Source organism: Microtus ochrogaster, linkage group LG8 (genome assembly GCF_000317375.1).
Source record: "Microtus ochrogaster isolate Prairie Vole_2 linkage group LG8, MicOch1.0, whole genome shotgun sequence".
In the NCBI taxonomy this organism is placed as follows: domain Eukaryota; kingdom Metazoa; phylum Chordata; class Mammalia; order Rodentia; family Cricetidae; genus Microtus; species Microtus ochrogaster.
The window spans coordinates 13,163,496-13,189,274 of NC_022033.1; the positions used below are offsets into that span (position 1 = coordinate 13,163,496).

A 25,779-nucleotide genomic window follows, 5' to 3' on the forward strand; every position below is an offset into this window, starting at 1 on the left:
TTACAAAAGTTACTTTCACAGGCAGGCAAGGGAGGCTTGTGGGAGAGTGACCTCTGAGACACAGCGAAGGCGGTGGGATGACAGGGTTGATGGACATGAGGAGGACTTAGGAGATAACCTTAGTGAATGTGGCAGAGTGCTGGGTGGGGACAGAGGGAGAGCTCAAGGGGATCCTCTCATTCTATATAAACAACCCTAAACATGATTAAAGAGAGCTAGCAGAAAGGGAGGAGCCTGGAGTAGTAGCACAGGCCTGTGACCCCCGCATTGGGAGGTAGAGGCAGGAAGATCATGAGTTGAAAGTCATCTTCAGTTATAGGCTAGTCAAGGCCAATCTCAGCTGTAGATCATACAGATAGTACCCTGTCTCAAAACAAAAAGAAGGGGTGTAGGTGGCGTGGGGGTAGTGGTGAGGAAGGATGGGAAGTGACTCAAGCAGAGAGCAGGATAGGGAAGAAGTGGCTTGAGGCTCGTGAGGAGTACAGGAGGCAGAGCGAGAGCAGGGCGGCTGGAGGCACAGACTGCACAGCTCCGGTTCCGACAGGAAAGTGGACAGCCAGGTGTTCTGAGTGACAGTTGGGGGCACTGTACCAGGGAGCTCAGTCTCAAAGGAAATAGGGGAAGACAGGAACTCGGGAGATATGGAGTCCAGAAGTGTTGCCGTAAGAAATGGGTAAAACGCATTAACGTGTTTCAAAACTTGTGAAATTTGGCAAAGAAGTGAAAGGTCTTTGTGCCCAGTCCTGCAGCCCGCTCTCCAACTAGAGGCTCCTTTCTTTCTCTTGCAGTTTTTTGTGTGTCCCATGGATGAGTTCAGACGGGAAAGGGCGAAGGTACAGGGAAGGGGGTAAGGTTGCAGTGTGCATCAGGACAGGGAGGCGGGCTTGCGACAGAAGTGATCACCAACGCTCAGCCTTGTAGGAAATTTAAGGCCGTGTTTTCTTGTTGAGGGAAGGACCAGCTTGTCCTAGGAGGGGACAGGTGGAAGAGTGCCAGACAGCACTTACCTTGTTTCTCTAACCCCTCCTGATTGCATCAGCTAATCCTACCAAAGAACCAAGAGGGAGGCATTCTCGGTAGCCCATTTTACAGACAAGGAGACTGAGGACTTAGGTTGAGTAGCTTGTCACTTGTTGCGCAACTGAAAAAGTAGCCAAGCCTAGTTCAGACTTGGACCTGTGAGGCTTGGCCAGTTTCCTCAGCATCCTGTTCACCTCCCTCCACTCGTGAAGGGGCTTCTCCACGAGACACGCCATCCCCTTGCAAACACACACTAGGCTCTGCTGATTTCACATGACAGTTGTCAGAAGTGCAGAGCATCTTGTAGACCTCTGCATGAAGTGGAAGGGGCGGCAGCCTGGGAAGGCCATCTCTGGAGGGAGGTTGACATTTGGATGGAAGTTTCTAAGTGTGACGCAGACCGTTGCCCTACAGACTGTCTTGTTGGTGACCTTTTTCTTTGTCCACTCATTTTCTGCTGTAGGGTTAGAAGGATTTGTGATCCCTGAACGGGCACAGCCCCCCCCCCCACTTTTCTTTTTCGAGACAGGGTTTCTCTGTACCTTTGGAGCCTGTTTTGGAACTCACTCTGTAGACCAGGCTGGTCTCCAACTCACAGAGATCTGCCTGCCTCTGCCTCCTGAGTGCTGGTGCTGGGGTCAAAGGTGTGTGCCACTACTGTCTGGCTCAGGCTCCTTTTTGTAACAGAGAGGCAAGGGAGGGGTATCTGGCTCTACTCCCCGGCTTCCTGACACTGAGCAGACAAGCAGACCTGGGGCAGTCTGCTCTTCCTGCTCCTCTCCAGAGAAAGTGTTACGTTCAAAGTGTGTGCGATGAAACAGTGAGCTGATTCTGACTGTGTGGTAGCAAGTTGAGCATAGGTGATGAGTAGGCATGGCAGAAGGCCAGCATCCTGCTTGGGGAGGGCCCATGGTGGGAGGCGTTTGTCCTTGGCAGCCATCATGTCTGGGAAGCTGTTCACAGTCATGGCTTCCGGATCCTCCGTCCTTCACATTTCACAAGCATGATTCTTTTGGGGTGATCTAGAACTTTGAATTTTAAAGTTTTAATTGTCAGGCCTATTACACTTTAGAATTAGAAAGATCCATCAGAGTCATCAGATTAAATTCTAGGGCAGGGCCCTTGTCCTCTGACAGATGATGTCCAGTCCTCCCCCACCCCCGTTGCTTCCAGGGGTGGTGCTTGGCTTTTTAGCAGTACCCCCCTACTGTCAGGTAGTGCTCATCAGTAAAATGCTCCCTGTTAAGCCAGATCTGCTTCTGCAGACTTGCACAGTTAGGAAATATCCCAGTTTTCTTTATCTTCTTGGTAGGAATTAAAAGAAAAATCTGTAGACCAGGGGCTAGCATGATGGCTCAGTGGGTTAAGGCACTTGTCACCAAGCCTGATGGCCTGAGTTCTATCCCTTGGACCTCATGGTGGAAGAAGAGAGCCTACTCCTATAATTTATGCTCTAATTGCCACACTCAGGGTATGGCATGCACATGCGTGCACACAAAAGAGATGTGATTTTAAAATAAATCCATAGGCTGTAGGGGTATAGAAAAGGAAAAGATACAGATATCTACAGATCAGTCTCAGAATTCTGCAAATTCTCTTATTGGTCCGTCCCATAAACATTTATTTAGCAGTTCCTAAGCCACATGAAAACCTAACTCTGCCTGGGGCTCAGCTGCGAGCCCATAGTAGTAACCTGCTGTAGGAGCAGATGGCATCTCTTTTGTCCCTGGCCTCACAGTCCCGGGCTGCACGCCAGCTGATGGAAAGGACCCAGTCATCTAGTATGGAGACCCGGCTGGATGCCATGAAGGAGCTGGCAAAGCTCTCAGCTGACGTGACTTTTGCCACTGAGTTCATCAACATGGATGGCATCGTCATGCTGACGAGGCTGGTGGAGAGCGGAGCCAAGCTCCTATCCCAGTGAGTATGGCCCAAGTCTTCCCTTGACCTACAGGGCTCCTGTTCTCACCTCTGGGTGTCAGCAAGGAGTCCAAGTGCACATACAGAGAGCTCTCGTCCATGTTGGGGTCCTGCATCTCAGAGTCCAGGGGACTCTCGTGGGTTGAGTGACCCAGTGTTGTACTAGGTGAGTAGTGAAAGTAGGGGCCGTGGGCATCAGGAAGGAAGCCAGTGCACAGCAGACCTGTAACTTATGGAAAGTGCTTGGCCTGATGAGGTTCAGGGGAAAGAGGGGAGCTGTCTGTCATCTTAGTGACCTGCCTGCCCTCCCTGATCCCATCCCCTCTCTCCTGATGTACGTGCCTCCCTTTGGATGCCATTTCCCTGCTCCACACTGTCAAGAGGAACTCAGGACTTGGCACCACCCCTGGACACCTCTACTTCCCTCCAGGCTCAGGTGGCTGTGCCCTATTTATGATCAGCAGTGAGTGACAGGGGCCCAGGTCTCCAACTAAGCCTGTGGAGCCTAAGCTAACAGGCAGGGAGTCAGAAATCTCACAGGCAGCGGATCAGCTCCCAAAACTGTCAGCCAAGCCAAGCAGCTAATCCTAGGCATTTGTTGTAAAGTCTTGGATCCTCCAGTCGCACCAAGCAGAAGCCTCTGACTACCATTGGGAGAGCGTTGGGCTGCTGTAGACCAACCTTAGTCTCCTCTCTGAAATGGGACTGACACTCAGCCCCGAGTTCTGCTAGCAGTGTTATTACCTCTGGCAAACGGGGCTCTGGCTCGTTAACTGTAGAGCACTGTGCCACTGCATGAATGATTAAATCTGTAAGGAGAGACAAAAGGCAGACGATTAATCCTTACACCACATTATTGTAAGGGCACAGCAGACCTCATCAGCTTGCTCTTCCCACAGCCCTGTGAGACGAATGCTCGCTCTGAGACTAACTTGATCTTACAGAAGAGGAAGCTAGAGCTGGGGAAGACAAAACAAGCATGGCTACTGCTCAGACAGAAACCGAAGGTGTATCCACGCCCAAACTGTTCCTTTCACCCCATGCCTCTCGGTCTAAGGGGCAACATGGGATATAAGCTCTCATAGGTTCCCCCAGCAAACTGCATTTTCACAGAGTCTTTGTTTGGGGAGATAGCTAACAGACTAACCCAGAGATGAAGCAAGATGGTGAAGACAAGCCTGGGTGCCTACCGCCCACTGACTTTGCAGTGTAGGTACCTGGGCCACATCTGGCCTGCAGCTGACTGGACGCTGCAGGCACTGACTGCTGCTTCCGCAGATTTCCCATGGGTGTTTACTGAGAGCTGTCCCTTTTGTAGCTGCCTTCACACTTGTGCTCCCTGGATCTGAATCTGTGTTTTGTGTGTGTGCACATGTCTCAGCTACAGTGAGATGCTGGCATTCACCCTGACTGCCTTCTTAGAGCTCATGGACCATGGCATTGTCTCCTGGGACATGGTTTCAATCACCTTTATTAAGCAGGTGAGGTCTCCAGCATTCTGTTTGTCTCCTCCCTCTCCCTGTACGTTCTCTGGGCATAAGGGGAGAGCAGACACTGCAGTCTGTATGCAGTCTCTGGCAGGAGTCATCTTTTTATTCCCTGGGGTTGAATTTTTCATCCTCAAGCAATAATCTTCCCAGGACTCCTGAATGTGGTATACTCTAACAGATGCTCCTCAATTTACTGTAGGTTCTTTCTTGATAAACCCATCATATGTTGGAAATGTCACCAGATTAAAAATGAATTCACTTCCCTTGGCCCATTGAACATCCTCCTTAGCAGCTTGTAGTGGCTCTTTTGTTTGTCTCTTGACCGCATCCCTGGGAGATGTGGCTCAGTTTTCACAGCCTGGTCTCAAGAGAGGCCATTGTCACTTGCCCAGGAAAAGCTCTCTCTCGGGGCCTGCACCAAGGACAGGGCTCAGAGCAGAACTGGTTGTCAGGGAGGCTGGCACAAAACAGCCAGTCATCAGCTCTGAGCTACCTGCTTCCTCAGCTCTTCTGAGAGAAAGCTGCATCTCATTTGCAAATGTGCTTCCTTTGTGCAAATCTGACAAGTAGCCTGCTTGGTTACAAGATGAACCAGAGCAGCTAGAAGAGCCCTTCCAAGTCTGCCATCCTGTCTGCTACCAGAAGGGGCAGTCTCAGCCCAGAAAACTGGATGAAAACCAGGCTGTCCATTGCCTAGCGGTTCACATCTTTGGCTTGAACCATTGAGAACTTCCCAATGTTAGAAACACTTAGGCAGAAGTGAAGTGACAGTGTGTGGAGGGTTTGGCTGAAGGATTCTCCAGGTCTGATGCTCTAACTCTGTAGAGTGGAAGAGCAGGTAAAGATAAGACACAAAAGTCAGTACAGCTGGTCCACCTCAAGTTGAACTCTTGTTTTGAAAAGGATTAAGGTGTTCATCATTTTGAAGAAACACAGTTGAGTGGATACTGTCACATAGATGGAGGCGTCCATGCTGAGGGAATCCTGGTTCACTGGCCAGAGCAGTCATAAACCAGATGTTGTGATCCACATAGAGGCAGTCTGCTGAGAAAAGAGCATCAGGGGCTTCCTCGGCTCCAATTTCCCATCCAGTGTGCCTCTCCCTGGATCTAGATTGCAGGGTACGTGAGCCAGCCGATGGTCGATGTGTCTATCCTTCAGCGGTCCCTGGCCATCCTAGAGAGCATGGTATTAAACAGCCAGAGCCTGTACCAGAAGATAGCAGAGGAAATCACCGTGGGACAGCTCATCTCTCACCTGCAAGTGTGAGTAAGGGCCTGCCCTCCCCTGGCCAGTCCATCCTCTGTCTTACAATTCTGCCTGGCCCTACACATTCCTTCAGCACCTCCTCCTCCTCTGTGGGAATTCTTTTCATAGTTCAGACCCCAGCTGCCAGGCAAGGTTAGACACTCCCTCTTCTATGGGCCCGATAGTCTTGTTTGTACCCATGACAATGATATTTATGTAAAATACTGTATTTCATCACCAGTTGCCATCTGAAGTTCTGAGCTCCCTGGAAACAAGGACTCAGCCATTTTTGAAGCTCCTTCCTGATGTAAATGGAAGCTTGGTTTGTCGGGTGGTCATTTACTATGGTGGCAACAGTGTGATGACAACATCCAGAAATTTGGGCTTCGTGTGAGTTTGGGATGCCAGCTCAGACCCAGGCTCTGGCATGCCAGGGTTTGGCCTTGAATTACCTACTTGAGTCCTTTGTCCTCGGTTTTCTCATCTCTGGATCTATAAGTCATCTCTACCTTCCATACCTATGTGGGTCAAGGGAAATTTAAAAACCAGATGGTTTTAGTTTGCTTTTTTTTTTTTTTAGCAAACTTACTTTATCAGAACACACATTTAGCCTGTATTAAAAGCAGGAGACACACAGGCACCACTTGGAGCTAGTGTTCATGATTAAAGGGACCAGACTTGCCTAAAGAAGGGTGGTAACCCTGTTGATTGACACTGAAGCTCCTTCCTGCTTGTTGGCCTTGATTGGAATGGGCTGGATGCCCTGTGGGGCCCTGAGGATGCAAGACGGGTAGATGCAGCTTCACCCAGGACCACCAGCCCAGGAGTGGCTCCCATCAATCACTAATTAAGAAAATGCTCTCCAGGCTTGCCTACAGCCCAATCTTACAGAGGCATTTTTTTGCTTGAGGTTCCTTCTCTCAGATGACTCTAGCTTGTGTCAGGTTGACATAAAACTGGTCAGCACAACTGACCTTTTGTCTAGGAGTCCACATCTTTTCCTTTCCCCAAGACCACACATTAATATGAGACTGACGCGCTACCTACTGCGCTAACGAGGCACCTAAGACCACACATTAATAAAGACGTCAAAATAGAAAACATTTTACAAGCTTAAAAAATCCCATAGACATACAAAATTCAAGCACTTTAGAAGTAGTTTCTTTAAAAATTTAGTCTCTTTTAAAATCCAAAGTCTCTATAAAAGTCTTAAATCTTTTTTTTTTTTAAAAAAAGTTTGAAGTCTCTCAACTGTGGGTTCCTGTAAAATCAAAAATAAATACTTTCTTGCTTCAAGAGGGAAGAACCAGGGCACAGTCACAGTCTGAACAAAGCAAAACCAAACTCTATCTGTAAATAACTCACAATCCTCTGAGGGGCTTGGGTCAGTTCTCCAGCTCCGCCTCCTGCAGCACACACAGCTTGTCTTCTGGGCTCAGGCTGCCTCCACTCCACTGCTGCTGCTGTTTTTGGTGGCCATCCTGGGTACCAGCATCTCCAAGACGCTGGGGTCACATGCTGCAGCTGGGCTGCGCTTTCACTAATAGGTTCTCTTCACAGTGCCACGCCTCAACTTCTCTGCATGGCCCCTTCAGTCCTGGGGCTTCTACTGCATTCCAGCTGCACCTTCCCCAGTGCCTCTCCTGGCCTCTCCCAGTGCCACGCCACTGGTGCTCTCCAGTATTCCTTCATGTCTTTAAAACCAGTACCACCTGGGTGACTCTTACATGAGGTACCAACCTTGGCTGCCTCTGGAACACAGCTTCCCTGTGCTCTCAGGAAACACTTTCCAGATTTCACCTCCGTGATGCTGGTCTCTTCTTAATCACTGCTAATTTCTCAGCTTCAACAAACCAGCATCAAGTGTCCCAGTAAAGCAACGGTTTCGCTTCAATGGTTCTGGTCCCTTGCTAATCACAGCTGATTCTTCAGCTCCAGCTGAGCAGACACACAGCTTCTTCACACAGATGTACTGGCAAAGTCTTTGCCTCCCTCTGGAACTCAACAAGCCAGGTCATCAGCCTCTGCATTTTTCTCAGCGTTCTTATCTTCCAGGCTCCCACAGAACAGCTCTCCAAGCTTTGAACACTCAATGGTTTTTATAGCCCAAAGTTCTAAAGTCCTTCTACAGTCCTCCCAGAAATATATGGACAGGTCTGTCACAGCAATACCCCACTCCTGGGACCAGTTTCTCTCCTAATTAGGGTTACTATAAACACCATGACTGAAAGCAAATTGGGGAGTTTAGGGTTTGTTTGCCTTACACTTCCACATCACTGTTCGTCATTAAAGGAAGTCAGGACAGGAACTCAAACAGAGTAGGAATCCAGTCAGGAGCTAATGCAGAGGCCATAGAGGGCTGCTGCTTACTAGCTTGGTCAGCCGCCTACTTTTTTATAGAACCCAAGACCACCAGGCCAGGGATGGCCCCACCCACAATGGGCTGGGTCCTCCCCCATCGATCACTAATTAAGAAAATGCCCTGTAACCCGTTCTTATGGAAACATTTTCTCATTTAAGGTTCTCCACTTTTAGATAACTCTACTTTGTGTCAAGCAACATAAAGCTAGCCAGCACAACCCAGGAGTGCTCCTAACCCGTTTCCCCATTAATCTAGAATACACATATGTGTGCCCTGATCCCACCTGTCACTGGTGTTTTGGGAGGAGGGGTGAACCCATGCTGTCCATTGCTGACCCTGGACTCATGTTCCTTTTCCTATCACCTCTCACATTTGGGAATTACAGGTGGGTACCACCACCTCTGGCGTCATCTTGTCATTTTTAAAGGATTCCTCAGCTCCAACTTTCATACTCAAAGAGCCAGGATAGAGAGATCACAGACTCTTGATAGAGATTTCATGGGTCCCGGCAACCTTACTCTTCTTTCCTCCTCTCCGAATTGGAGGTGACCTTAGCTGCTCTCCCTGAGAACAGTAGAAAATTGTGACATTCCTTAGACTTCTGTCACCAGTGTACATATGAGGCACCCACAGTATGGCAGATAGAAGCCCCAAGCCAGCATTATATGATTCTGGGGAAATGCTTATGATTATTTTATTTACTTAAAGTAAGATAAATTTGTAGTCAAACTTTGAAAATACGGAAAAACATAGTACATTATTTGCTCATCACCCCACTCCAGACAGGACCACTGCTGAACACTAAGTTGAACGTCCCGTAGCTTTTTCCTTTGTATGTTTTCACCAAAATTTAGATCTTGCTCTACATTCATATGTACCTACGTTTTTCTTCTTTTTTTCTGGCTGAATAATTCATCTTGAACATTTTCCCATATCAAGCTCTTTTACAAGGATGCTTCTAACCCTGTTCTACATCCCAGATGTTTGTGGAAACGAGTACCAGCTGAGCTTTTCTCTCCTTGAGAAGGTCACACACAGTCAGCTAGATACTCTCTGTACCATATCTGGGCTTCACAGATACTCCAAACCCATCTCTGAGTCCCAGGTTAATAATCTTCACCCCAAAGCAAGATTTCTAGGAGGCCCTTAGGAGTCTCGCATATTAAACAGCCCCCAGTGAGAGCATTTGGATTACTTAACATTCTTGTCTTTTTAATAGGACTCTAGTGTAACAGCTCGTCAATAAATCATGCATAGCTTCCTGATTACTATCTTGGATAAATCCCTCCCGTGAATTACGGGGTCAAGTGTGCGCCTGCGCAAAATGCTTTTCTGACTTAGCCCCAGGTTTTGATCACAATCTGCGAGTGTTTTAAGCTGTCTGTGAGCATCATCCTCTTGCTCTGCAGTCCCCTGATTCCCTTGCCTCTGTCTCTGTTGACACAGTTCTAACCAGGAGATCCAGACCTACGCCATCGCTCTGATTAATGCACTGTTCCTGAAGGCCCCGGAAGACAAGCGACAGGTCTGTAGCTGCCTTTCCAAACTTTTCTCTTGGGCTCTTCTGAGAGAAATGCCACAGTGCCTGCTCTTCAGGGCAAAGAGAGGGATCCAGCAGTGCTCCCAAGTGCTCCTTCCCAACATTTCCCGCCAGAGCCCAGTAGGGTGTTTTTGCTAAGGAAGCCCCAGGAAGGAACTGGGAGGTGGGGGACCTGCTTTTGGGATCAGGGCAGAGTTCTGATGGGCTTCCTCTGAAGGCTGGAAGGTAAATATTTTTTTACTTCTTGTGGCAACCTGTTAAGTTTGGCTGTTGTAGCCAAAAGCAGCTTCAGACAGGAGGTAAACACTGGTACAGCTGTCTTCCAGTCAAATTATTTACACAGACAACACACCCAATATGCCTTTAGTTTGCTAATTCCTGGGCTAGAGGACCGAGAAGAGGAAGGGGTAAGGGGAGACCCTCTGACTGCCACTGGGGCTGAATTGGGGCTGGGCACCAAGTTTCACCTGTGGAAGTCCCTGATCTACATCCTCAGCCTCCGTCCTCGCTCACCAGCTGTGTGGCGCAGGTGGTCGTGACAAGCTCTTCCTGTCTCATCTTTAGTCACTTACCTATAACTGTGGGGGTGACAGCATCTGCCCTGATCACTGTCCTTAGGTCACAGGAGAGCTCACCTGGCAGCTGGTTAATGGGGCTGACACTGCCCTGAGTGGAGGACCTGGACAGGTGCTTGTCCTTCCTCTGACTAAGCCCGTGACCAGCCTTCCAAGTCTGAGTTCCCCTTTTTGTGAAATGAAAGGACAAAATGAAACAAGCTCTAAGCACCCTTCCAGCCCTAACGTCCCAGATCTCTGCTAAAGGCATACATAGTGTACAGAAGTAAGACTTTCTAACTCTCTGTCACTATCATGAGCCACTAAATGAAGTTCAAGTGGGGCCATGCACCAGGCTCTGGAAAGTTCCTTTATTAGAGGGAGGAGCAGAAGCATCCATGTTCTGTCTGTCCTATCTGTCTGGATGGTGTGACTCTGTGACCATCTCCCTTCCTGTCGTGTTAACCATAAGCCGAACGCTCACCCTGTCTGCTTCTCTCTGTGTCTTTGCTTTCTGCTGGCAGGACAAGCACCTTAACCCTCTAGACCTGCCTGCCACTGTAAGTAGCACTGCTGTTGCAGAGGGCCTAACTCTTCCTGGGGGTAGGGGGTGTCAAAGCATATGGACTGGACTGGCTGCTCAGGGAAGCAAGGCCCTGGACAGGTGACATGTCTGTTTATTGGGATGCTAGAAAGGCTCCATAGTGAGAGCCATAGATGGACGGAGGGTGGCCTGCTCTGGGAGAGTGGCCAGGCGTTCCCTCAGGACACCTTTGTGAAAGTCTGGAATTAGCTTGGAATCAGATGCAGAAACAGCCTGACTTTCTTCCATATGATTCCAAGAATGTGTCACCTCCTTGCCAAAGCCAGAGTGAGGGTAAATCCAGGCCCTTTCTGGACTGTTCCTAGATAGATAATGAGAAGGGTTAGACAGTTTACAAAAGGGAGTTTGAGGTCTAAGAGATGGTCTGGCTCCTGCAGAGGACTCCAGCACCCACATGGACGTTCACAGTCATTTCTAACTCTAGTTCCAGGGGATCCAGCACCCCCTCTTCTAGCCTCCTCACACATGCAATCAAAACACTCAGACAATTTTTTTTTTTTTTGATTTTTGAGACAGGGTTTCTCTGTGGCTTTGGAGCCTGTCCTGGAACTAGCTCTGTAGACCAGGCTGGTCTCGAACTCACAGAGATCCGCCTGCCTCTGCCTTCCGAGTGCTGGGATTAAAGGTGTGCGCCACCACCGCCCGGCTACTCATACAATTTTTTAAGGCTAAAAAGAATTTGAGTGCTTATTCTTGGTTAGAGGGAGCTTTGGAGAGGTCACCTGAAGGGCCTGAAGGAGGGTGTGCTCCCGGATGCAGCGCCAAGGGGAAGCTCTAGTCTGCTGGTAGTGCCTCTCTGTGAGTTGTCCACTTAGGGTTTAGTCTTAATGTCTTGTATTTAACATTCCAGGCACCGTCCTCTGCTGGCCAGGATGTGCTCGGGGGTCACAATGAACTCAGATGCTCCTGACCAGACATGTGGAACATGAACAGAAGCTTAGAAACAGGAGGGAGCACACAGGAGCAGCAGCTCCCTCAGGCCCGCTGACTTACAGTCATCTCTAAAGGTGGCCAAGGCTGCAGTTTAGAAGGGACTCTCTGTAATTAATATCACTAAGACAATGCTGGTATTAGAAGGGAGTCTCTGTAATTAATATCACTAAGACAATGCTGGTATTAGAAGGAAGAGACCAAGAAATTGAGAAAAGCTGTGATAATATTGGAAGCATCCTGATATAGGACCATTTTGTTTAGGTGAAATTTCAGCAGCTCCTCAGGGTGACAGTGTCATGGCAGAGTGATCCCCAGCGAGCTGAGGAGGAGCTTGCGTGATAATCATTGTAGCCCTCATGTATTTTTTTACAAGATGTCAGAATCTACCGGTGGGCCCTTAAAAATCTCCGTGGAGGATGCATCTCTTAGGATATTTTATTTCTGGATAGTTAATAAATAAAATATTACTGTCAAAGTTTGAGCCAAATCTGATGGAAAAGCTGAGTCCATTGTGAGAGATTACCCAAAGGCACACAGCACGCCCCTCTAAACAAGTAACCAGGCATTGGTGCTGGCCCAGGGCCCTGGTCTTGGAGGAGAGTGCTGCTCGGGTTCTTCAGCTGTGGCCATCTGCCTGGAGTGGTGCATGTACTGCTGTGTGCTCTGCGTGCAGTGTCCATCACCAGCATCCTTGTAACATGTGTCTTGTCCTCAAGCAGTCTTGGTTCCCTGTGAAGATGTTCAGTTTTTTGTGCCTGTTTAAGGACTGTCTGAGTCCATTTGCACTTGTGAAAAGAAGCAGGGAAACTTTTAGAGTCAAATGAATGTGAAGGTCGGTGGGTTTCTTCGCTTTCCGTTGGAAGGAAAACCTTCAAGACTGCGAGGACACCGTCCCCTTACAGCAGTCCCAGGGACCACCTGCCTTACCTGTTTGTTGCTTCCCTCCCTAGGACATGGCCAACGCCTTTGCACAGAAGCACCTGCGCTCCATAATCCTGAACGTGAGTTCCTGGCAACTGCCTTTTGTTAATGCTGTTGCTGTTGCTGGTAGTCCTCATTCCACTGGGGGCTCTGGGGCAGGGGGCACAGAACAGCTTCACTGTTACTACTTCTTAAGGTGCTAGGTCATTCTGAAACCTGAGCTTTTTCTTGGACTTGTCTGAACCAAGCTGCCTCTGGGAAGCCATCCTGTTTAGTTAGGGTTTCTATTGCTGTGAAGAGACATCATGACCACTGCACCTTCTATAAAAGAAAACATTTAATTGAGGTGGTGGCTTACAGTTTCAGAGGTCAGTCCTTTATTGACATGGAAGGGAGCATGTTGGTGTGCAGGACGACATGGTGGTAGAGAAGGAGCTGCTGCTACATGTTGATAGCAGGCAATAGGAAGTGGACTGTCTCAACAGGTGTGACTGACCATATACGAGACCTCAAAACCCGCCTCCACAATGACACACTTCCTCCATCAAGACCACACCTCCTAATAGTGCCACTCCTTTTGGGGTCCACTACATATCCCTACTGCAGCTAAGAGACTGCAACCCTTCCAGGAAGAAGAGGTGAAAGCCATCTCTACTGCTTGTTATGACTTCAAAACTGTTAAATAAATACAAAAAAAGGAGAACCAGCAACAGCTCAGAAATTCAGAAACCTGGGGCATACAGGGCACTGACAGCTGAGGGCGGTGGACTTGTTCTCAACCTTGTGCTCTGGTAGGAAAGGTGGGGTCCAGCACAGCCATGGCCAGGAGAAGGCAGGGTCGGTGAGATCTGCTTTGCGGGGGAGGGGTCAGGAAGCCTTTCAAGGAGCTGCAAGTATCAGGTACACAGGCAAGACACCCAGTCTGACCACAGAGCCCAGCAGTGCAGGGTGGAACTAGGTGCAGATCTGTACTGAGCACCTGCTCAGGTCAGGCTTTAGTCTCCCTCCCGGCATGGCTGAGATTCAAGATGGTGGTAGAGGTACGGTTGGCTTCTAGGTCACCACAGACCATGCTGCAAGAGCTGGGCACCTGCTGAGGGGTTGAAGAGGAGTCTGGAAGGAGGTCTTCATTCTTGTCACCATGGTGGTGACGTGGGGTATGGGAAGGCAGCAGGTAGGGGTGGGGAGGGGATCAGAAATTGGGGCTAAAAGGAAGAGAGTTTATTAGTTGTCAAAAACAAAGGAAAGAAATCAGAGATGGCAATCATGGTAATAAACATCAGAGTCAAGCATAAAGATTTGGTGCTGATGATGGACTTTAGCCATTTTCTAGTTTGCTGTGATCTTGAGCAGTTGACCCTGAATCCCTGGGCTTTGATTTGCTTAGCTAGGTGTGAAGACTGGACTGCACAGAGCATGCCTGGCAGGGTGCACAGCATCTGGGAAACTTCTCTGGGGCATGTATGTAGGTGTGCGTGTTTTTGAGAGAGACAGAGTATCTGAGCAAACCTGCGGCTTTACCTGGCATGACTGGGTCCCCAGGTCACTGCAGCCCCTGCTCCCAGCAAATGCTTGAACACTGCCCCTACCGGGTGGGAGGTGCACAGTCTCCTATGCATTCTTGTGGGCACTCCAGAACAGGCCAGGGTACCTCCCTCTTCATGTGGGTGTGAGGAGGCACTTTTCGGGAAAGTCTACTGAGTTTGAGACTTAGCTTGATGGATTAGAAGAGAATCCCTCGGAGTAGACATCTGAGCCACAGGACTGAACTGATCTCCCAGGCAGTGGATAAGTGTCTGAGCGACTCCAGAGCTCTGTGGCATTGGTAGAGCACCCACCTCCCTCTTCACCTGAGAAAGGGGACAAAAACCCAAGTGCATATTGATGTTCACCTTTCTTCCCAGCCATCTCATGAGGGAGGGAGAGATGTGAGGAGGAGGGACTAGGGGTGGACACACGGGTGCAGTAGGGTGGTAGAGAGAGTGGGCAGTTGAGGAATTGGGGGCAAGGTAGACGAGATGTAGAGGAGACAAGGGTGGCAGAGCCCCTGGCTATGAGAACAGAACAGAGCATGACGTTGCAGGGTGCTGAGTGGACACCTGAGTTTCAGCTAGCAAAAGACATGCTAGGGAGATGGAGAGGACATGAGTCAGCAGGAGATCGAGGGAGGAGACTTCCCACTTTTGTTCTGAGGGCAGCTGGGCAGATACACATTCCACTTAGGGAAGTTCTGTCCAGAGAGGATGCTACTTGGAAAGACCAGGGGTCCGAATGGATGACTTTAAGTGGCAACCATACTGGGCAGCGGAGATGTAGAAACAGCAGACCGCCTGAGGACCACAGCTGAGGATGAGGTCTAGGCCCAGCTGGAGGAAATACAACTCAAGCCTGTCGTGGACTTGAGATGGGAGAGATGGAGCTTAATGTCCGGTGTATTTAACACATGATACCTGAAACATTTCCACACGCAAGAGATGTGTTTTAAGCATCATGACACATGCCAGCCTTCTCTTTTCACACTAAGGCTTCCTGGTCTGCTGTATGACTCTGCATACCATAGTTTGGACCTGGCCAGTGTTCACTAGCCATGTGAGCCCAGGGTCATCGGTTTGTACTGCATAGGTTCCAAAAGGCTGGTCTAGAGTCAGAGCTGATGGGGGAGGGGGGGTCGAGTCAGGGGAGCTTTGCTGAGTTAGTGCTAGGACGGGGTTGTGTGGAGGTCCCATGCTGCTGTAATGCTCTGTGCTGTGCTGCTGGCCTGAGCCATGGAGAATCTGTCAAGCACTTAGAGGGTGGCTGCTGTGACTGAGCCACAAGCACAAATACCCACAGTGACTTGTGGCTGCTACACTGTACAGAGCGGTTCTAGATGACGTCAGGGCTATAGAGTAAGACCTGATGGACACAGTAGGACATGGTAGCATCTGGACAAGAACCCAGAGTGACAGGACTCAGGACTTGGGGCAGGGGTATTGGTTGAGAAGTCCAGAGAGGAAGGAAGAAAAGAAAAGCAGGGTGTTGTGGGGATAAGGACAGGGGTTGAGAGACCCATGTGAGATACCCAAGCTGATTAGCCAAGACAGGCAGGGAGAAAGACAGCTGGGAGGTGAAAGAAGGTGAGGAGAGGCATCAGGTCAAAGGAAGCTGTTGGGTCCACAGTGGGAGGATAGAGAGGATACTCAATGATAGTCAGAGGCATGGTTTGGGGGATACAGGGCTTACATGGGGTGACAGGAGAGTCAAGGAGAGAAAGGACTAGGAGGGTGGTATGAGGTTGGAGAGGAAAGTCAAATGGCCCTCCTTGTAGGTAGCTGCGTATCACTTAAAGTGATAGACTGGAAAGTCTGTCTGCCAGTGGCCCTCTTCCATGCACTGGCTGTTGCCCTGGCTTCAGTCCTGTGTCGTGCAAGCCTGGTGGGTCTAGGTCTGGTGGCCTATTCTCACCTCGATGGTGTGTCTCCCTCCCTCGATGTCTGCTCCATCCCACCTCCCCTGCTCAAGAATGGAGACAAAGGCCTGCATGAACCTGCTCTGGTTGGGTGGAGCCCCCTTCCACTCCAGCCTCTTCGAGAGCATGCAGGCTCTGTGGAGGGAGGAGGTGATCCCTGTCCTGTGTACTTGCCCCACCCCCAGTGTGGATGTGACTTTTCAAGAAGAGACAGTCCTTTGAGCCCTGCTCCTGCTTTTGCTTTTTCTAGCATGTGATCCGGGGGAATCGTCCAATCAAAACAGAGATGGCCCATCAGCTCTATGTCCTTCAAGTCCTGACCTTTAACCTTCTGGAAGAAAGAATGATGACTAAGATGGATCCCAATGACCAGGCAGGTGCTAGGGGCCTTCCTGGTATAAGTTGTGCTATTTCTTCTTGACTGTGGTCATTCCACCCTCTGTGTGCTGGGAGTGCTGCGTGAAGTGGTCTGTGTCAGTCCTGTCAACGCTAGTGTGAGCTGCCCCCTTCTGTCCTGTACGTTGCTGGTCCCTCCCAAGAGACTGGCTGTTCTCTTCCTTGCTCCCTTTGGTAGCTGCTTGACCTGCCTACTGTGTACACCTCCCAGGCTCAAAGAGACATTATATTTGAACTGCGGAGGATTGCCTTCGACGCAGAGTCCGACCCTAGCAGTGTTCCTGGGAGCGGGACTGAAAAGCGCAAGGCCATGTATACCAAGGACTATAAAATGCTGGGGTTTACTGTAAGTATCCGGGGTGCCCCCTCTTAGACAGGGTGTCAGGAGGCCTTCTGCCAGCCCTGGCAGCTCCCCAATTCCCATAGTGGTAGCTCTGGAGGAGTAGGCAGAAAGGTTAGGACCTGTGTGTTCAGTTCACTTTGGCCATGGCCACTCAGTGGGCATACATCATCTGGGCATCCATTAGTTAAGCCAGCCTCAGCAGAGGGGAGGGGATCGTGTACCTAGAGTGATTCTAGCTGTAGTGGTCTCTTCTCACCTTAATGGGGAGCCTCCTCATCTCTGGTATTGAGATTTAGCTTCCATCCTCTGCCTCCCCACCTCCTGTTCTACAGTGGAGAGGAAGGGATGGCACCCATAGTCTGTGTGAATCAACTCTCCGACACAGCTTGCTTTTCATAAAGTTAGAGTGACCGTAGTCTGGTTCAACACAACTCAATTGGGAGTGAGTTTGGTTTAACTGCACTGTGTACATACTCGGTGCTGGCCTGCTAGCTGCTGGGGTGGATGACAGTCAGCCTTAGCCTGGTGTTTGGACATGCTAGAGTGGAGCTGAGAGAAGAGAGGGCAGGAGAAGGTCCTCAGGTTGTTCCACACATTCCTGTTTACACCTGGTCTCCTGGTTTCTCCAGAACCATATCAACCCAGCCTTGGACTTCACCCAGACTCCTCCTGGAATGCTGGCTTTGGACAACATGCTGTACCTAGCTAAAGTTCATCAGGACACCTACATTCGGGTAAAGGCAGGACAGCCTCTCAGTCCTGATGCCCATCCATGCCTTCCTCTCTCCAACCCCCATTCCTTCTCTGCTTGTAGATTGTGTTGGAGAACAGTAGCCGGGAGGATAAACACGAGTGTCCATTTGGCCGCAGTGCCATTGAGCTCACCAAGATGCTCTGTGAGATCCTGCAGGTCGGAGAGCTCCGTAAGTCTCCTCTCCTCTTCTGCCAGCCAGTGTCCAGCTAGAGATGATAGACAGCTAGATGTTGGGGACTGGAGGGCTGCAGGCAGGGGCCATTTGTTCTTAATTACCCCATGAGCTTATCATCCATTTTACCAGTTCTTGGCGATCATGGTTTTGTCTGAGCTCCTGTCTGTGGTGATCATGGCTGCTGCTTTGTCTGAGCTAGTCATCTGAGGTATCTCTTAAGACCCCAAGTACTCTGTGTAAGGACTAGCTGAGTTTGTAACCAGATAGAGAGAGACCCAGGGAGAAAACACCTGGGGAGAGCTAAGGCCTTGAGGGAAGGCCCCTCCTGTTCCTTGATGTGCTATAGTCTGTGCTGCTCTGTTTTCCTTGTCCTCAGGACTTGGGCGCAGAGAATCCAGCGTTTCTAGATGGGTGCCCCTAGGTGCCTGAGGGCAGAGCCTTCATGGCTCTTGGTTTTTCTCCACAGCAAACGAAGGGCGCAATGACTACCATCCTATGTTCTTCACCCATGACCGCGCCTTTGAAGAGCTCTTTGGAATCTGCATCCAGTTGCTGAACAAGACCTGGAAGGAGATGAGGGCGACAGCCGAGGATTTCAACAAGGTCAGTGCTGCCGAACCACTCAGAGGCTGGCGGAGGAAGACCATCACATGACAGCCTCGGACAGCCGGCCAGTTCCTGGGGAGTCCCTGAGCTGGAAAACCAGCTCCGTGGGCAGTTCTGAGTCACAAGGTCGAAGTGCTGGGGAGCCTGGGTTTCAGCTGCTGTGACTCCCTTTGTAACCTTGAGCAGACATCTTCCTCATGGTGCCCATGACCTTCATTTGCCTGGGGAAGCTAACACCTGCCGCTGTTTTCCACAGGGGTCAGGGGAATAGCTGAGCAGGATTGCTGTGCCTGTCATGGCTGCAGTGTGGTAGATGAGATTCACGGACAGCCAGTGTCAGCAAGGCAGGAGAGCTGGCACGCTGTGCACATCACTGTGCCTATCAGGCCTCGGTGCTCTGAGTGCCCCAGTGTGGAGGGCCGTGCTAGACCCTCACAGGCCAGCAGTCCAGGAGCCCAGTATTTTGAGACTGACCATCTCATCGTGGAAATTTTAAAAGTGAGCCGGCGTGGTGCTGCATGCCTGAGAGGCTGTGGGTCATAAATTCTAGGTCAGCCTGGTTGCGCAACAAGACCCTGTCTCAAGAAAGTAAAACTAAACAACAAACCTTAGGAAGTGTAAAGAGTCGTCTATAAGACTCTGTGTGTGGGTGTGTGCACGCGTGCGTGTGTGTGGGTACTCGTGACTCCTTCCTGAGATTTTCTCCCCTCACTTGGGTCATGCTGCTATACAATGGGAAGGCAAGCATCCTGCTTTGTTCTCTGACAGTTGTTTTAGGGAAATGGGCATACTATAACATCCTATCTGCTGGGCACCGTGCCCGCCTTCCATGTAGCATCTTCTGTTAATGGCATCGTGTATAGGAGGATACCTCTCTGTAGAGACAAGGGGATGGAGCCTGAGATGTTTAGTCTTAATGAAAGAATAGGTTTAAGAGCGTTCAAGAGTTGAGCCCAGGCCAAGCAGCTGTGGTGCATCCCTTTAATCCTAACACTCAGGAGGCAGAGGCAGGCAGATCTCTGTTTGAGGCTAGCCTGGTCTACAGAGTAAGTTTCAGGACAGCCAGGGCTACACGCACGCACACACACACACACACACACACGCGCACACACACACGCACGCACACACACACGCACACACAAACCGTCTCAAAGACACCAAAAGATAAAAAGAGTTGAGATCAGAACCCATTTCCTGCCACCATGGCTACGTGATATGTGTGAGAAATAGAGCTTCTGTCAGCACCAGTCACGTGACCTGAGTCATCACCTAAGAAGGCGTCCATTAGGAGTCAGGACTCTACACTGGGTGAGGGAGAGCCTTGGTCTCTATGAGCCTGCCCATTTTCAGAGTGGCCTGGGGCCTCCTTCTTTGCTCAGGTTATGCAAGTCGTCCGAGAGCAGATCACCCGGGCTCTGCCCTCTAAACCCAACTCTTTGGATCAGTTCAAAAGTAAACTTCGCAGCCTGAGCTACTCAGAGATTCTGCGGTTGCGCCAGTCTGAGAGGATGAGCCAGGATGACTTTCAGTCCCCACCAATTGTGTAAGTGGTAACTGAGAGGGCCCGTGAGGGAGGTAACCTGCTACCAGCTCTACCTCCTGAGTACCACCATCTTATGGTCTTCTGCTGACTTGGGTGTGTGTGCCACAGGGAGCTTCGGGAGAAAATCCAGCCCGAGATCCTGGAACTAATCAAGCAACAGCGGCTGAACCGACTGTGTGAGGGCAGCAGCTTCCGAAAGATCGGGAACCGTCGGCGGCAAGGTAAGGGGGCAGCTAGGGCACTGGGAGCCTGCCTGGGGCGCTTGCCTGGGAGGCTCTGCAGAGCGGCCCTTTGCCCAGCACTGCCTGCCTCACCGGCTTGCTGTCCTGTGTTCCAGAGCGGTTCTGGCACTGCCGCTTGGCACTGAACCACAAGGTCCTGCATTATGGTGACTTGGATGACAACCCTCAAGGGGAGGTGACGTTTGAATCCCTGCAGGAGAAAAGTAGGTGTATGTCTCTGTTGGCGTGTCGTGACACCTGTGCTTAACAGGTCCCCTGAGTGCTAGTCCTCACTGTCTCAAACCCAGTGTTTGATCTCAGGCACACGCCCTCAGTTTCCTAGTCTGCCATTTCTGACCCACCTCAGGGTGGCTGGGAGTTACTGAGATCCCAGATGTGCCAGTGTGTAGGTCAGAGGGCAATACAGGACTCCCACTGAAAGGCCGTGGGTGTACAGAGGCTCTAAAGCTACAGGATCTGAATGGAAACCCTGGCTTACTCCCTAGTTGATTGCTAACACTAGTTGTTGTGAATTAATACTCACTCCTATACTGTACAATGGGATTAATGCCATACTTCTATCCATAGAGGACCGTGTGAGAAATGCATGTTTCCACAGGGCACTGTAGCAGGTGGCAGCCGTTTGCTTTGGCCTCTTTGCCACCTTCACTACTAGGAAGAGAAGTGGGAGGGGTGCCCAAAGCTCTACTCCTTAAAGGAGATGAGCCCAAGTAGCACCTGTGGAGCACAGCCAGGTGTACAGGAAGAGATGGAAGAGCAGGGCAGGTTCATATGGGCACACCTCCCTGAGCTGGGAGGGCCCTTGAGCCTGGGAGCTGCTGCCACCTGGCACTCTGTCCAGGGCTTCCCTTCTAACACTGAGGCCAGTGCTAGACCAGTTTGCAGCTTCAGCTTCCAGATGTTAATTCCCATTGTTTATCAGTTCCTGTTGCAGATATTAAGGCCATTGTCACTGGGAAAGACTGTCCCCACATGAAAGAGAAGAGTGCCCTGAAACAGAACAAGGTGAGTGGGGAGGCTGTCCTGAACACCAGCACCCGCGTGATACCTGCAGGCTCCAGGTGCATGCTGAGTCTCTTCCCGCTGTAAGTTATTCCTCTACACTCGATATCGAGAGGTTTGAACACTATAAAAATAAATAGACCTCACGGCACAGCTTACCAATCTCAGCAAATTCTGCCCCCCACTTTTTCTTTTGACTTTGGAAAACCCCAAGTAGAATATCACTTTATTCATGAGTATCTACTGTATGTCTTTAAACGATAAAACCATGGAGTTTCATACCACACCTGGCAGAAGATAAAAAGCAATAATTCAATATCAAATATTCCATTAGCCTTGAAATGTCCACCCACTGTCTTATGAATGTCAAGTGTACACACATGCACACATTGCACCCAGTTTTAAATTGGTTCTGGTCGGTTTGCTTGCTGCAGTGTTTGCGTCTCTAAGTCCTTCATTCATGCCTCCCCTCCGTCTTTCTCCCGTCTTTGCAGTTTATTAGCTTAATAGACCATGTTGCTTATGTAGTCATTTCCCAGAGTTCGGGTTTTGCTGACTGTCTCTCTGTGCTTCTGTCCCCGATCTGTAAATTGGCACAGGGACCTAGAGGTTTGATTTGGTTCCGATTTGACTTTGCCCTGGTGTGGCCGTTTCCTAGATGGCATTGGGGCCTATCAGGAGACCCATAATGGCCGGGTGGTGCTCCTTCATGTCAGCCGACTACAGCTGCTCAGCGGCTAAGGTTTGCAAACTAGGGGCATTCCGTTTACTAATGAGCTAAACCACTTCTCAGTAAAGAAACCTGCCTTTATCTGCTTCCCCGTTGTGGTTTATAGGAAAATGGCCAACGGCTTGACTCTCCTTTCATATAACTGCTTCTAAAGCTATGAGTTGTTTCCTGGTGCCACACAGTGATAACCAATTTTTATGTCTCCATTTTGTGTTTTTAGTGTTCTTATGAGCTCATGGGTTTAAGCCAATCACGGGTGACTCTGAGCTCATGGGTTTAAGCCAATCACGTGTGACTCTTTGTACTGCAGTTGTTTTCTTGATGGTCAGACTGTCTCAGCTGGTCAGTAATTTGCTTTTGCTGGGGTGTTTAGCTCTCAGGACTTTTTTGCACTGAGTACAGCACCGTACAAAGAGAAAGCCAGCCATCTTAGGATAGAAGATAAAAACATAGGGTTCTGGCATTCAAGGTTCTGAATGTGAAAAATACTTTGCAGCAATTGTTTTTGTTTGCTTGCTTTTTTGAGGAAGGTGGGTCTCCCATATAGCTCAGATTCACCTCAAACCTCACTCTCCCACGTGCTGGGATCTAGGCAGGCACCACCACACCGAGTTCCAAGTTTAAAACACTACCACCACCTCTTAGGTGTGACTGTGCCAGGGAGTGGGTGAGCTAAGGTTAACTCCCCCTGGGCTCATGGTTAGGAACTTGGTGACATCATCACTGATCACCGCTCCATATCACTCAAACTCTCTCTGTAGGAGGTGTTGGAATTGGCCTTCTCCATCCTGTATGATCCCGATGAGACACTGAATTTCATCGCTCCTAATAAGTATGAGGTAAGCACTGGGCCGCACTATCTTGAACAGCAGTGCCTTAACTGTGGCTCTTAGAGAGGAGCTGTGGTCAGCACAGCAGTGTTCCCCTGAAAGCAGGTGGGCATAATGGACCACCAAGTCTGTGGGCCTTCTACCTCCGAGTTGGATTCGCCTCTTTACTTTGAGGGGAGTTGTTTTGTTTATTTGTGTGTATGTGTGACGTGTAGACCAGACTTGCCTTGAACTCACATAGATCCTGGGATTAAAGGCCTGCACCACCACACCAGCCTTTCACCTGACTCCTAAGGAGCAGCTGGCAATTATCAGACAGTTAGGCATGGCGTGGGCATGGTTTTCCTCTGTGTGATCTTGCAGTCACATCTTCCCAGATGAGTTGAACCCCAGTTACATGCAGTGGATGCAATTAGACTGTGGAGCTAGATGGATCTGCACCCCCAACAAGGGACCCCAGTTCACCAGTAGCCAGGACAAAGCTAGTGCCCAATTCAGTTAACTCATTGTTAACTGGGGGCCTGCCGTTGAGCACTTGTTGTCGGGCTGCAGGAGGAGCAGGCACTGGGGCCAGTAGGGCTGTGTTGGGATGGCAGAGCCTGTGCACAAGGCACGGACTAAGGAGAACAGCATCAGAGGACTGACAGAGCAGACCCTCTGCTGTACCATTGCATTCTGGGAAGAGGCTAGCCTTGAACCCTTGGTCCTCCTGCCTTTATCTCCCAAGTGCTTGGATGTTATAAGCATGTTCCATCATGAAAGCTATGCCAATTTCTTTTGTATTTCTCTTAAAAATATTTTTTTAACATAATTGACTTCTTTAAAAAAAACCAAATAGCACTGCTGAGTCCCTGTCTGCTTCCTTCTCTTTTGAGTGTGTGTTTTCTGCTCCTGTTTCATCCCACTGCTCCAGTACTGGTTCCATCTTCTTGTATTCCTTATTTAAAGTTTTCACACAAATCCCACCTAAAATCCTATCAGTTGATAGTGACAGCCATCTCCTATCTGCCCTTGCCCTCATCTCCTATGAGCTTTGCATATTCCAAATGGTCCCAACCAGCACTGCGTGAGTCCCACTGCAGCCCTTGGGACCACGGTGTGACATTTGCAACTTGCCCACAGTACTGCATCTGGATTGATGGACTCAGCGCCCTCCTGGGGAAGGACATGTCCAGTGAGCTAACCAAGAGCGACCTGGACACACTGCTGAGCATGGAGATGAAGCTGCGTCTTCTGGACTTGGAGAACATCCAGATCCCCGAGGCACCACCACCAGTCCCCAAGGAGCCCAGCAGTTATGATTTCGTCTATCACTACGGATGAGCAGGAAGGGACTGGGGCCCAGGAGAGACACTGGCAGACTGTGCCTTGCCTCTACTTGTACAGACTCTGGAGTGGTCATAGTGACTACCCCTCAAACCCAGTGGGACCCAGGACTTCTCTTGGACCCCATTCTCTAGGAGTCATGAAGTCAGGGCCTGCCGCCCTCCTCAGCACCACAGAGCCTGGGGTTGGGTCTGGAGGAGTGAACTCAAGATGCTCTTTCCTCCTACCCTGAGTCTGGAATTGGACTTACCAACAGCCATCCCATCCCGAGCCTACTCTCTGGTTTTCTGGAGAACTCATGTGGGCTGGAGCTGGCCCAGGAAAGGCTGCCCATGGGGACTGGAGGACTGGGATGGTGTGAGCCTTGGAGTGACTGTCTTCGGTGGCTCAGGCAAAAACAGGCCTAGTGCTTCTGCTTACTAGGTCTCTGAGGGCTCATTCCAGCTTCATCCTGTGCCAAGATGCTGCAGCCTCAAGGTTGGCCCTTATATATCTGTCTCTAGGAGTATCCATCTCTCTTGCGCACACAGGTAGCAATCTCTTCCCCCAAGCACTCGGTCTCGTGCTGGCCAGGCAGATGCCTCCAGACTGAGTCCTGCTCCCTTAGGCTCCAGGAATAGTCCAGGGAAAGTGAGGTTGAGGCCTCCTAGCTCTCTCCCTCCATCTCTATCTTTTCCTTCCTGAGGAAGAATGTTCCCATGCTCCCTAGTTGCAGGCCCTTCTGTTTGCTTCCCTCTTGCTCCCAGACTTGAGGCAGTTTGCCTTCCCTTTCTTTCCTTTCTGGCACGGTGGTTTAGCCATTAGCCATGATTTCAAGAAGCAGCTAGGGCCACAGCTGTGCCATGGGCCTTCTCTGGTGCTGCAGCACTTGAAGCACACGCACAGCCTCTCCTTGGACGCATGTTAACATGATGGTATTCAGTACTGGTAGCCTGGCATGGTGGTACTGCCCAACCAAGAGTGTACTATATATTTTCTTTACTATAGGCCATACTTATACAGATGTGTATATATATTTATATAAGACCATCCTATCCTAAGACAGAATGTTGAAGGGAAGATGAAACTGAGCATAAAAAAGGATGCTCTGGGTCATGAGCTAAGCGTGTAACCAGAGAGCAGCCAGCTTCCTGTCAGTGACCGTGTTTTCAATAAATACTCTTTCATGGAGACTGGTTCCTATAAACACCGGCTCCTTGGCACTTGCTCCCTGTCACAAGGGTAGCGAGGCACCTGACAGCCTTCATTCCATTTTGCCTGGGAGCGCTCCCAGCCTCCTTCCTGGAGCCATCCTCTCCCCTCCTCGTCTATCCTGCTGTGTCATGCACAGACTACTCATACCTGCTGGCTAAGCATGCTCACAGATTGTGGTACCAGGACAGAGTGTTTCCTGCTCAGCCCTGCTGGGTACACCCCCAAGTTTCCATCCTCCCTCTCTTCCCTGCCAGGGACACAGCCAGGGAACAGCTCGAGCACTTGTGCCTTTCAAAGAAGACGTTTTCCGCACCTCGTGTGCTTCCTGGACTTGGTGCCCAGCCTTCCAGCTGGTGTTTTAAGCTGTTGCTCCCATCAGCAGCCTTGGTAGCTGGGAGGCTTGAATGAGGGCAGTGATGAAAATAGATACTTCCTCTTGCCACTGTTAGAAGGGGGTGAGGACAGGCGCTTTCAGAGGGCATAGAAAGTGCATGCAACACAGGCCTTGAGGGCTGAATGAAGCCAAGACCTTGGGCTGCGATGGGTACCACTGTAGGTCTTAGGAAGCATTGACTGAACTAATGCTTGCATGATGCCA

General features: G+C 50.1%; 1 protein-coding gene across 2 annotated transcripts in view; it reads left to right on the top strand.

Annotated features, from left to right (window-relative positions):
• Positions 1–25,173, top strand: part of Elmo2 (engulfment and cell motility 2) — a 38,618-nt gene extending 13,445 nt beyond the window's left edge. The window contains exons 6-22 of one of the 2 annotated variants that reach the window (XM_026787314.1): positions 2,759–2,940; positions 4,322–4,421; positions 5,544–5,695; positions 9,487–9,565; positions 10,659–10,694; positions 12,622–12,672; positions 16,291–16,413; positions 16,648–16,782; positions 17,409–17,513; positions 17,594–17,702; positions 18,175–18,311; positions 19,694–19,857; positions 19,966–20,078; positions 20,195–20,302; positions 21,022–21,104; positions 22,593–22,670; positions 23,784–25,173. In XM_026787314.1, the coding sequence (XP_026643115.1) occupies positions 2,759–2,940; positions 4,322–4,421; positions 5,544–5,695; positions 9,487–9,565; positions 10,659–10,694; positions 12,622–12,672; positions 16,291–16,413; positions 16,648–16,782; positions 17,409–17,513; positions 17,594–17,702; positions 18,175–18,311; positions 19,694–19,857; positions 19,966–20,078; positions 20,195–20,302; positions 21,022–21,104; positions 22,593–22,670; positions 23,784–23,984 (1,956 nt within the window). In that variant the 3' untranslated portion in view covers positions 23,985–25,173. The remainder of the gene's footprint in view (positions 1–2,758; positions 2,941–4,321; positions 4,422–5,543; positions 5,696–9,486; positions 9,566–10,658; positions 10,695–12,621; positions 12,673–16,290; positions 16,414–16,647; positions 16,783–17,408; positions 17,514–17,593; positions 17,703–18,174; positions 18,312–19,693; positions 19,858–19,965; positions 20,079–20,194; positions 20,303–21,021; positions 21,105–22,592; positions 22,671–23,783) is intronic. The other variant, XM_005362884.1, reaches the window with a different exon arrangement.
• The last annotated feature ends 606 nt before the right edge of the window (positions 25,174–25,779 follow it).